The 11,823-nt window shown below is 45.2% G+C and overlaps 1 protein-coding gene across 2 annotated transcripts in view; it reads right to left on the reverse strand.

Annotated features, from left to right (window-relative positions):
* ELOB (elongin B) overlaps window positions 1-11,823 on the reverse strand; it is an 18,546-nt gene continuing 6,723 nt past the window's right edge. For both annotated transcript variants that reach the window (XM_019502195.1, XM_019502196.1), the window contains one exon: window positions 1-586. In XM_019502195.1, the coding sequence (XP_019357740.1) occupies window positions 195-560 (366 nt within the window). In that variant the 5' untranslated portion in view covers window positions 561-586 and the 3' untranslated portion in view covers window positions 1-194. The remainder of the gene's footprint in view (window positions 587-11,823) is intronic.

An 11,823-nucleotide genomic window follows, 5' to 3' on the forward strand; every position in this document is an offset into this window, starting at 1 on the left:
AAGTAGAATCATCATTTTGCTCTGTAGATATTGTGACATGTTTGGATCAGTGAAATTTAGACTACTAAGCTTTATTATTCAACTCAGTTTTAAATTCTGTGAACATGAGTGCAACATGATTGACAAGGAGACTGGCACTTGGCCCCTATGTCCATGTGTGAGATGGGCTGGAGGCGCAGTAGCAAACGCTGGTCTCAGTGCATGGCCTGTTCTGTGGTGCTGCCACCAGAATCCTGTGGCTTCATAACATCAGGCAACTCTGGGGTGGTGGAAAAGGCGTCAATATGCAGTGGCTCAAAGGAGCCATTTCCAGGTCTGAATAGAGCCAAGCCCACTGTAGCTGGTGCGTAGGGACGGCAGTTCTGGCTACTTAAGCCACAGTCTATCAAAGTCTTGGTGCCATCAGTCAGCAGCTGGTCATCCTTGTATAGCTGCTGTTCCTCTGGAGCCCTCTTTAGTATCCCCTCCACAACTTTCTTCAGCTCATAAACAGTAGTGTTCTCTTTGGCATTGACAAAGATAGTCATTCTATGGCGGCGTATCATCAAGTACACATCCATGACTGCCCTGGGGACTTCCCACAATCCTGTAACATCACAAAGAGATCAGGCCTCGAGGCAACTGCAATTTTTCAACAAATCTGAAGTTAGAACAGACTAAATATCAGTATCTGGAGAAGTTTGAGACCAGGAAAAAACCTGCCCAGGATCTCTGGACTAGGAGTCTTTGGTGCTGTTCTTCAGACATATTTGGGTGCACTATAGCTCTAGGACAGAATCATTTACTCACCTGAAGAGATGCAATTTCTCAATCTATATTCTGTTCACAACTCTCCAGTCAGGGCCTTGTTACACCTTACACTGGACATATGTACACAAGATGTTTACTGTGGAGTTGCCTAATTAGCTCCACAGTAAATGTATTGGGTCTATGCATGCAGTGCTATTAGGCCACAGTAAACTAATAAAGTCTGCAGCACGGTAGTGCTTGGAAATACAAGTACTATCCTAATACAGAGTTAGTTACTGCACAGCAATGCACGTGTAGCGGATGACCCAGGAGTAAATTACTCCCGGTCAGCCAGCCAGCAGGGGACCACACTCCTGCCTGTGGCCTAGCCACATGGCTCAGCTGCTGCAGGCACCTCATGACCCAGCCAGCTCCTCCACCACCCAATGCAGGCATCTGCTGCTTGGGCCCAACCCTTGCCCCATGCCCTCTGCCAGCCTGGGGCTGCCCCCCAGGCTGCAGACCACACTATCAGTGCCAGCCAAAGCCTGGGGATGACCCTTGTGCCCCCTGCCAGCCTGGGGCTGGCACCTGGGAAGCTGAGGCCAGAGTCTGGAGCTCCCTCAGGTTGCTGCAGGGGTGGTAGAGTAGGGCAGGAGCAGTGCTAGCCTAAACCACCCCTCCCTGACTCAAATTGCTGCTGTTCTAGGTGTATGTGTAGATGGTGCACCCAGGAGTAGTTTATTGCAGAGCAATCTGCTCCACAGTTTATTCAGTTGCATTAAATAGACACACCCACTATGAGCTGCATAAAAGTTGATGGGTATCACTACTAGCTCAAGTTTGGAGTTGTTACACTTCTGGCCAGCAAAGTCCTAGGGGACAGAAAGGTAAGACTGCCCATCCCCCCTCCCATTCCAGGCTTTCCCTCCCCTGCCCCCCTCTCCCCCCGGCTCCCCAGGGTCCCTCCTGCCCCTACTTACTTGTAGCTCCCTGACTGTGGAGCCCAGAGAGCAGCAGCCAGATAAGCAGGTTAACTCTTCCCTGCCTGCTTCCCCAGCACAGGCAGCGTGAGCAGCCACAAGCAAGCAGGGCAGGGAGGGGCAGCAGGCAGTAAGTAGGGATCTGGGGTGCAGGGAGAGTGGGGGGAAGAAGGGAGGGGGCAGGGCGTTTACACTATGATGTAGCCTAGAGTGGGTACACTTTAGTACAACACAAGCTGGGTAGCACTGATCAGAGAGAAACTTGCTCTGGAGTGGATTAATTTTGAGATGAATAAGGAGTGCTTAAAACCAGTTTCATGTGTTCATGTGCAGACAATCCAGGTGTTAAAGAGTTCCAGAAGCCATCCAAAATTACAGTGTAATAAGGCCTTCATTCATGTTAGTCCTAGATCCTTCTGTGCTCCATATTTTGCACCAAGTAAAGAGACAAAGGATATCAAACAGCACAGAGAATAAGTGGAAAATCTACACTAGAGGTAAATAAATTCAAAGAGAATTTTTACTGCCTGAAGAGTTTTTCCATTTGCCTTTCACCTCAGCTCCAACAATGACTTTGGTTTCCAACAGGTCTGTGTCACATACATACAACCCACTTTACCTTGCCCAGCTCAGATCCTGGGACTGTGGGACTACTGTGTTTCCTTGCAGATGTAACCAAGAAGCTAGGGTGCTCACTCTTGGATTAAGACAGGGAGAAGATGCAAAGATACAGGCAAGTATTACAGGAGCACAAGCAGGCAGTTCTCACCCAGAAAAGGGTCACAAAGGCCCAGGAGTACACCAGGCCTACTTTGAGGAATTAAAATAATTGTCTCAAGTAGCAGGCTAAAATGTAGCCTTGGGCCATTTGTAGACATGTTCAGCATTTTTAGACCATGTTAACTGATTTGCATCACACAATTGGAATCAAATTTCTGTTTGAATTAAATGTTAATAGATAATCGTTGACTATCATAACAGGGGGCACTGGCTATATGCCATCTATGTTTAAGAGCCCCTTAACAGAGGTTGGAAATAATTAGGAGGAGGTGATAACATACCTGTGTAAGCACTGTTACATTGTTACAGTTATCTAAAGTGCTGCTCCAGAAACTGTGCTTGACCTGAAAGGATACTAGCAGGGTGAAGTGTTGAAACATTTGATTTTTTTTTTTTTTAATGGTGTTACTTTGTGGCTCTATTGTTTTGCAAAAATCCAATTGAGTTTCCCTTCCCCAACTGATATTTGTAATGTTTATCTGCTTATCTGAGTTCCTAAGAATTATTTTCCCCAAAAGCAATACTGTATTAATTAAGATGTATATACAGTTTAAACTGCATAGTTAATATGTTTTAAAGTGCATAGTTCGGAATGCCCTAGTCTGCATTAATTTTAATTCTCATTCAATGAGGATTAGTTAATTCAGATTGGAGCCATTTTTAATTCAGACTACAGACATCTACATGTACATAGTTACAATTGTAGTCCAGAATAAACCTAGAAAAACATAACATATATAAATGGTTGTAGGGTCTAAACTGCCCCCAGTCTCACACCTAATGGGGAAAAGGAAGCAGTCTCTCTCACTGGTCCATCAAAAAAAGAGAAGTGTTTATTTTTAGTTCAAATTTGTTCTGCTTCGATATTCCTTCCCTTGGGTCTGCACCCTGATGCAATAGAAAGCCTTGCTATTCTGGCAAGAGTCCAGCTCTTGGTGGGCCATTCAAACTGATATGGGCAGGACAAAGGTAGGCCAAGGCCAGCATCCCTAGAAAGGCAAAGGTAGCCGCTCCAGGAAGCAGCTTGATTAGAATGGTGGATATTGTTCACACCTTAAGCAAGACTTTACTGGTGCAGAAACAGATTAAATATTTGTTCATGAAAGATGAGGCCACATTACTACTGCTCATACAGGATCATGCCAGCTCGCTCTCTTTCCCTCTCTCTCTCCCTCCCTCACACACACGCCATCACCAGCAGCTACCCCAAAAGAGACAGCTAATTCATATCAGGTCTATTTCTACTGTTTGGGGAAGGGAAGGGGGGTAATGAGTTTTTGATTGCACGGTCTTTCTTAACCTACACATGTAAACATGCAATCTCATTTCTGGAATGAGGCCCAAATCCAGAAGTACTTTAGGTGCCTGAAGCCCCTTGCAGATAATTTTGTGCAATGGGATCTGAACTATTTGGTGCTGGATGCCAAAAAAAATCATACATCCTGCCATACCAGACATTCAAGATCTGGCATAGTAAAGCATGCACTTTGGGATCTGGGATAAAATTCCTCAGATTCCATCATACATCTACTGTCTTTCTTTCTCCCTTACAGCCATGACCATGCCTCATGGCTTTTACCAGTCAATATAAAAAAAATCCGTGCTACCAAACATATGTAAACTCTTCTGGTCCTCTAGGTAACCACAAACTGCTTCCCTTTGGTCCACTCCAGCCATCCTGGGTACCTGCATTTGCCAGTATTCCCTTCTCCAGCAGTCTAGGTTCACAGGAACTCTTCCACATGCAGAAGTCAGGGCCAGACAGAACCTCTTGTCCTAGGCAGCTTTCTCTTTCCTCTTCTGGTAATTTGACCCAATGCCCTTTTAACAGGGCCCAGGCATTGCTAATAATCTAATCTAAAATCAGCAGCCTAGCTTTCTGTTGTCTCCCATCTGTGGGCTAGACCTTATAGCCTTTTTACTATGCTGCTTGCCTCTGTCAAGATGCAATTTTCTCTTTTAAAGTAACAGGGGAGCTTGAACCATTACACTTAGCCATCCCAGACATATACTCCATCTACTTTTACTGTGGCCTTTGTATGAAAAGCAGAGCCTGGCTAGCCTACAGTGTGAAAAAGTCCCAAAGAAATCCAAAGTATGAAATTGCTCTATGAACAGGAATCATAGAGCAGTAAACAAACCAGATGTGGTACCAAATCAGCTGCCTTTCCACACAATTTGAGAAAATGTAAGTAAAGATTTGGCATCTCCTCCAAAGATACCAGCAAGCAAAACAAATATTGGCAGAAGCACTTTTAGTTCTACAAACATATACAACTTGAACAAGCCTAGTGTCCTGCAAAGCCACTTGCTATTCCACATGATTTGAGGAGACTTAATAGTCTTCAGCTACCTGAAGGGGGGTTCAAAAGAAGATGGGGCTTGTTCTCAGTGGTAGCAAATGGAAGAACAAGGAGCAATGGTGTCAAGTTGCAGCAAGGGAAGTTTGGGTTAGATGTTAGGAAGAATTTTCTCACTAGGAGGGTAGTAAAACACTGGAACAGGTTACCCAGAGAGGTGGTGAAAGTTTCTTCCGTGGGGTTTTCAAAACCCAGCTGGACAAAGCTTTGGCTGGGATGATCTAGTTGGGGCTGGTCCTGCTTTGAGCAGGGGGTTGGACTAGATGACCTGCTGAGGTCCCTTCCAACCCTAATTTTCTATGATTTGAATTAGGATGCATGTAGGAAGTTGTGGTTTCTTTACTCATCTCCTTCCAAATCTTTCCTCCATCTCCAGTCAGATCTAATGCTTGAATATCTGAGTGTCCCCCTTTCCAGCTGAGCCCTAAGGATCTTCCAACAAGCTGCTCTTGGCATCCAGTCATATTTAGCTCATGTGTAAAAGCCAGGATCAAATAAATTATTTGACAGAACAAAAAAACCACTCTTCAATCCCTGTGGAGAAACACATTCATCTGGTAGAGACTATGGACACTTTTACACATGCTCTGGGGGTGTGGAGAGGGGCTTTAATTAGAGTGGCTCCAAGAGCTGCTCTAATTAAAGTGCCACCACATCACGTGTATTAGCATCCCTGCACTTCGAAATAGCCGCAGGGGCACTTGAACTAAAGCTTATTCAATGAGCTGAGCTTTAGTTCAAATGCCCCCACCACCATTTTTAAGTCCTGAAATGCTGATACATGAGACACAGGAGGCTGATGCAATGTGGTTATTTCCACATTCCAGCTGACTTGATTAATTGAGTCTGCTCCAATGCACTGAAATTCCAGCACATTGGAGCAGCCTCCGCACTTGTATATAGGTGCCCTATGGTGCCAGCTGCACAAGACAGGCAGCTTGAATAAGTGCTTGATGGTAGGCAGGAGAGGTGAGCAACATCTAGCTGACCTGACACTAGCTATACATCTTCCTTTAGCTGCCAAAGAGGAAGTCTAAATGTATGAGCACCAGCTTGCTATTAGGAAAAATGGCAATGGAAAAAACAAACAAACGAACAAAAACAAAAAAACAAAACAAAACAAAACACACTTTCCACCACAGGAGAAGCAGGCTCTTCCTCATCAAGGAAGGGCAACATGACTAAGCCATAATCCTCCAGAGTAGGTTAAACCAAGAAAGCTTTGCTTTTTTCTGCTGTTTCCCATAGCAAAGCCCATGATTGTTCTCTCCTGCAGCAGTGTTGCAGCCCAGTATTAACTACATATTTACTTGAATAGAAGACTACCCTGATTACAAGATGAACCACCAACAATCAGATTCTACATATGGAAAATGTATAATTTTGTTACAGCTTTTCAGGTATCAAATATAATTATGGGAGGTTTGCCTTCAATTTGTCCCCTTCCCACTGCTAGAGCAGGGAAAATAAATACAGGGGACCAGGTAATTCCTTTGTTCTCTGCTTCCCTCCCAACTTTTTCCCCTTCTTCCCCCCCCACCGCCCCCTTCTTCTTACTTCAAACCCTGTTCTTCCTAAGCACAAAGTAATAAGCAAATGTGAAAACAATAACTTTGAAATCAAAAATGACTGTAGCAGTTTGTATATAGTACCCATATGCTTCATTCTTCCAGAATTGATGCATGTTACACTTCTTTGAAAATGCTGCAAGTTTTAACACACCTACACCACAAACACACTTCCGAGTAGTACTTTGATACCTACTTATATGTAGTACAAGCTATGCATTATATTAGTCCAAAGCATTTATCACATTTCATTGGGCGGGGCCCTAGAGTCAACAGCATTTCAAGCCATAGTGACCCCATAGCTTAGCACTGCTCAGTATGTGTGCATTCTTTGGAAACCCCCCACAAAAGATCCAGGTGCTCATTAGCTCCCCACGTATGACTGGAACTGCATGTTCTTGTTGAGAGTCCTGGAATGTTCCAAAAATTTATATGCGTAAGAAGCATATGGCAACTTGGTCCAGCTTCAGCTCATGGAGGGTGCAGCCACGCTGATCATGCAGGCCAACCTGAGAACGGGAGCAACAGAGGAATTCTGAGTTGATTGTTTGGACCCTGTTTCATGGTTTTTGCCAGGCATTTAAGGCTGGTGAAGAATCAGGAATAAATGGAAATGGGAAAGAAAGGCAGAGCTCATCTGTGGAAGGGAAGAAGTTGAAATGTATTCAATGTAATGGTTCACTATGACTCGGAAAAAGTGTTGGGGGCAGGGGGGGACTGCGCTTCCATGAACGCTTCCATACATTTTATTCAGATGGGCTGGACTAAATTATCCTTGTGATAGATTCCCATCAGTATGTTTGTCCCATATAGGCCATGCATTTCAATCATGCTTAGTGTGAGCTGCACTTAAATCAACTTCAGAACTGGTTTCCATTTCTAAGTACATGCTGCTTCTGGCAGCAGTTTAACAATAGACAGTGTACTTAGTGAGATTGCTTTGTATGCAATAAGATGAGGAGCTTCCCCCCTCCCCCCTTGCCAGTTGTGGGTTATCTTACATTTGAGTAAATATGGCAAGCAGAGGGTGCCTCTAAGACATGGTTCCAGTCAACACACCTGAAAGTCTTTCAAATGATTATTCTTGCTTTTCTGTTCCCAATAGGTACTTCTTTGCCATGGCCCTTCTGAATCGGGGGTCTTGATCTCTTGTCACCCAGAAGTACTCCTGCTTTGATGCCTTTTTTAGGCAAGTCCCATCTTCAAGGCAATAGCACAACTCAAAGGGATTCCCCAGTGATGTTCCTCTATTCATTCCTGCAGTCCGTCAGATCTCAGTCCAGCAGATACATAAATCAGCCAAGCAAATCCATTCTGTATCATCCTTCTTTCCCCAAAGTGCAGAGAAATGTCAATTAGCATCTTCATTATAATCTGCTAGGCAGGTATAGTTTGCAAGCTGGCAATATGCTTGTGGAAAAGCAGACAATGCAGAATGCTTGCACTGCTTCATTGTGCTCATAAAGAAAATTCCATGTGCAAGAGTGGGTATTCACCTGGTCACTATATCTCCAGGCATATTGTAGAACAAAGATTGTAGAAGACACTAGGGAGGCAAGCTCCCCAATATCAGCATCCATTTGCTTTTCTCCCAAGCTGCAGGCTGCAGCTGGCGATGGCTGCAGCCATATTACAGAGCAGCAGAAGTACTGCCTCAGCCCCCAAACTCAATTATGTCCAGAGAAGGATGCAGTGAGCTTCCCTCATTCACAACGTGGGAGCTGAGACTAGCCACATCTTTTCTATAACTGAGGAATTAAGCACACTGTAAGAATGAGCAGATATTACCTGCAACTGTTCAAGAGAAGCACCTTCAAGTTATGTTGGGCTAAATAGAGATGTACCAGCTTCCCTCTGCTCCCTGTTACCAATGTTACCGTCACCTTAGAGAAGGTAATGATATCCCAGGCTCACTCTCAGAAGATCCTTCTTCCTTCCTTGGACAAGAGTCATATCTGCTCATTGCTTTTGCTTCTCTTCCCAAGGTCCCTGCCGTAGAGTTTTCACAACAGCTTCTTCACTTACATTTCCAGAAAATAGAGTGCTCCTCCCTCCCCTCTCCCCACCCCAGTCCTAAAGTGAATCCATGTTGTAAGGATGCAAATCCACTAACAGATCTCAGGCTGCAGTTGTCAGCAAGAGTAAGAGTTCTTTTTCATTTTTCTTTTCTTTTTTTTTTTCTTTCCAGATAAAGAAACCTACAGCTTTCCAAACTCTCGTCCCTCCCTCCCAGTCTTGATCTGCTGGGGAAATATTTTTGCAAGGCTGCCAGTTTCCATGTTTTAACCCAAGATGAAGTCTTCTGTGCTTCGGAACCGCAGTCAGACACAGCAGCAAAAGCCCCTCAATCATAATGGGAGCTGAAGATGCACTTCAAGTCAATTCACCCACACTGCAACAGCTGTCAATCATGTGACCTTATCCACTGGAAACCTCCCTCCCACCACCATAGGACAGAAGCTGAATTTTCCATCAAATCAAAATGAAAAAAAGTGGTTAACAAATGGAGACATTCCAGACTCTATGCTAAATCACATTATATTATTTGGTTTTCAAAGTTAAAAGAAAAACACTTTGTCAAGAAGGTGACCAATTCTAGTTCCAAGAGATTCAGTCCACTGCTCTGCTCTCTCAAGAAGTAAGAAACATGGTACAAATTACAAAACCAGTTATAGATCTAACTTTTCTCTCCCAGACCCCCTGAACTTGTGATTAGGCTATGTTAAAACACCCCCCACCAGAAAACACCATAATCTGACCTGGCACTGAAGCAGTTCCCATTTTTTAAATCCAAGTATGAAGTCTCACCATTGTATTTTGTTAATAATAGAGTGTTACTATCGTTCTAAATCAAGGAGTAAAAAGGTCAAAAGACAAGTGACGAGAAGGGTAAGCCCGAGTTACAGGTCAGTGGAGATGTGTATTTTGGAGATGTGAATGCAGACTAGAATTATAGCCTCTGAAGTAGAGCTGTGGCTTGCATTCTTCACTAGTGGGGAAGCTCTATTTGTCATAAGACGTATCAAATGCTTCCAATACAGGTGAGACAGACGCAGAACTGCAGTGCACGCTTTTTGGTTAGTCTGAAAGTTTGGTAGAATGCTGGCCATGCTGAAAATTAATCATCCAGCTCTAAACTGGGTAGATGATCATTTTGACTAAGCTATTACATTATTTCACTATCTCTAGTGATAAATGCAGCAATTGGACTAAAGAGGAGACACACAGGGCACTGAGAGTTTGTTTTTTGTTGCTTCATAGGGGAACAGATTTGAAAAAACTCCTACACTACCTCCCCCATCTAGCTAAAGGGCTTGGCAGCACGAAAGCAGAAATTGGTTTGTATTAAATTAGGGCTCATTTTAGAACTTATTTTGTAGGCAATCCACTGCTATAGACTGAGGAAGTGCGAAGTGCTGGTGAGCCAGTGGCAGAAAGGGTCTCACAAAGGAGAGACAGTGAAAGCCTTGACTTGTCTGCCATTTACAGCAAGTTTGCAACAGAAAGCAACTAAGATACAGAGGAATCTGGTTTGGGGAGCTTTAAAATTCAGATGCCATATTCTCCCACCTACTACAAAGGATGCATCCTCAGCTCCCCAAGTGTACAGGATGCTATGACATAACACCAGAATCCTTTTGTGATTGACCATTCATTCAATGCATAAAACCCCTCTAAGTGCCTATACAGCAATTTGAGGCCAGTGGGCTAGTGGTTAAGCTTGCTAGCTTGGGCTGAAAGACATTGATGGTCTCAACAGATGTAACACTTAGAACCATCTAAATAAATGTTAAACTCCAAGCATTGACAATGCATAAGGGGGGCGAGGGAGGGGCACAACTCCGCACCACCCCCACTCCTGCCAGGCCTTGCCTCCAGCTGGGTTGCAGCCCCATGCCCCACCATCAGCACAGAAGTCTTCCTTCCTCCCTTTACCATCCCCATCATGTTGCCAGTGACCCCAAGAGTTTAGATGTACAGGCCACTTTAAGTGAGTTGAAACTTCCTGGAAGGTTTCAGAGTCACAGTGGGAAAAGCAAATACTATTTTGAGCTGGCTTTCTTTTAACTGATTCAATGCTATATGAAGATACAAAGCATTCCACGCCTAATGTTTCATCAGTCCTCCAGGCATCCCAAACTGCATTAACTCCTCACCCTCTGTCCCTCAAACACATGCAGGACAATGGGGCTGCTCTGGGATGCAATGCGGTATCTGCTTCCCTAAGATCTATTGCCTATAGCAGTGGTTCTCAACCTGTTCAGACTCAAGGCACCTATGGATAGACTTGAGCAGAGGAGATGCAACATTTGGCAACGGGGGTGCTGCAGAGGTAGCTGTACCCCCATTCCCAGCCTCCTCCACACATCCACCCACTGGTGTGAGCGGGCCACTCTGTGGGAGCCTCTGGGGACTTAAAGCCCCCAAAGCAGGTAACCATCCTTCTCTTCTCCTCCCTGCTTAGAAGGCCATCCCTTCCTCACCCCTTCTCTCACCCTTCCCTGCCTGCAGCAGGAGCTGCTACTTTCCCTGCTGTTGGGGGTTGGGGAGGGTGCACTTCTGAGCCACTCCAGCCTACTCCAGCAAGGCTGCATGAGGGCTGGGCTCAGCTGGGCCAGCCACAGCAGCAGAGGTGGGGGCAGGATTCTCCCACCCTGCCTAGTCCCTCCAGAAGCAGGTCCAGGGAAGGGGACCCCTTGTCCATCACCACTGTTACTGTCCTAGCTGAGACCAGCACCCACACAGCTCTGCTGCATCAGGCAGGAGCAGCTCTGAAGATTCCCAGCCTCCTTCCGCCAGGACAGCAGGGCAGGTGGGAGAGGAGAGGGAGGGGAGCGGAGCGGAGATGCTTCTGAGCACAGAGGGGAATTCTTACCTGCTTAGGCCACTTCTTAAAAGTCTCTGGAGGTTTCAGCAGCACAGTCCAGTGAGGAATGTGGGAGTGCAGCTGCACCCACCTTCACTCTGCATCCACTCCTGGACTTGAGGCACCTCTGGATAGACTTGAAACACCGCTTGGAAAATATCTGATCTTAGTTTTCAGTCTTGTTTGCTTACAGAAAAAAAATAGAGCAGTTTTTCTGTTGCAAAGAACTCTGAAATCCATAACCGGTCTTTCTATTTGAAATTTGGGTTTGTCTTGTGAATCATGTTTGATAACCTAACAGTGCTGCTAATAGTGTGCTACCATGTAGCACCCTTGGAAGGACCTCATAGCACCCCAGGGTGCTATGGCAACCTGGCTGAAAATGATGGGCCTACAGAGACTACAGTCCACAGGGGCATTGAAAGCAGAAAGCCTCTATTAGTTTCACTTCTTTGCTAGAAACCCTGGATGGGATACCAGGCTTATGCGGGGGGGGGTGGGCCCAGCTCCTGGGTGGGGATGAGGCGCCGGGCTGC

The sequence above is a fragment of the Gavialis gangeticus genome, unplaced genomic scaffold (assembly GCF_001723915.1).
Source record: "Gavialis gangeticus isolate Ggan-Ray unplaced genomic scaffold, GavGan_comp1, whole genome shotgun sequence".
Lineage (NCBI taxonomy): Eukaryota > Metazoa > Chordata > Crocodylia > Gavialidae > Gavialis > Gavialis gangeticus.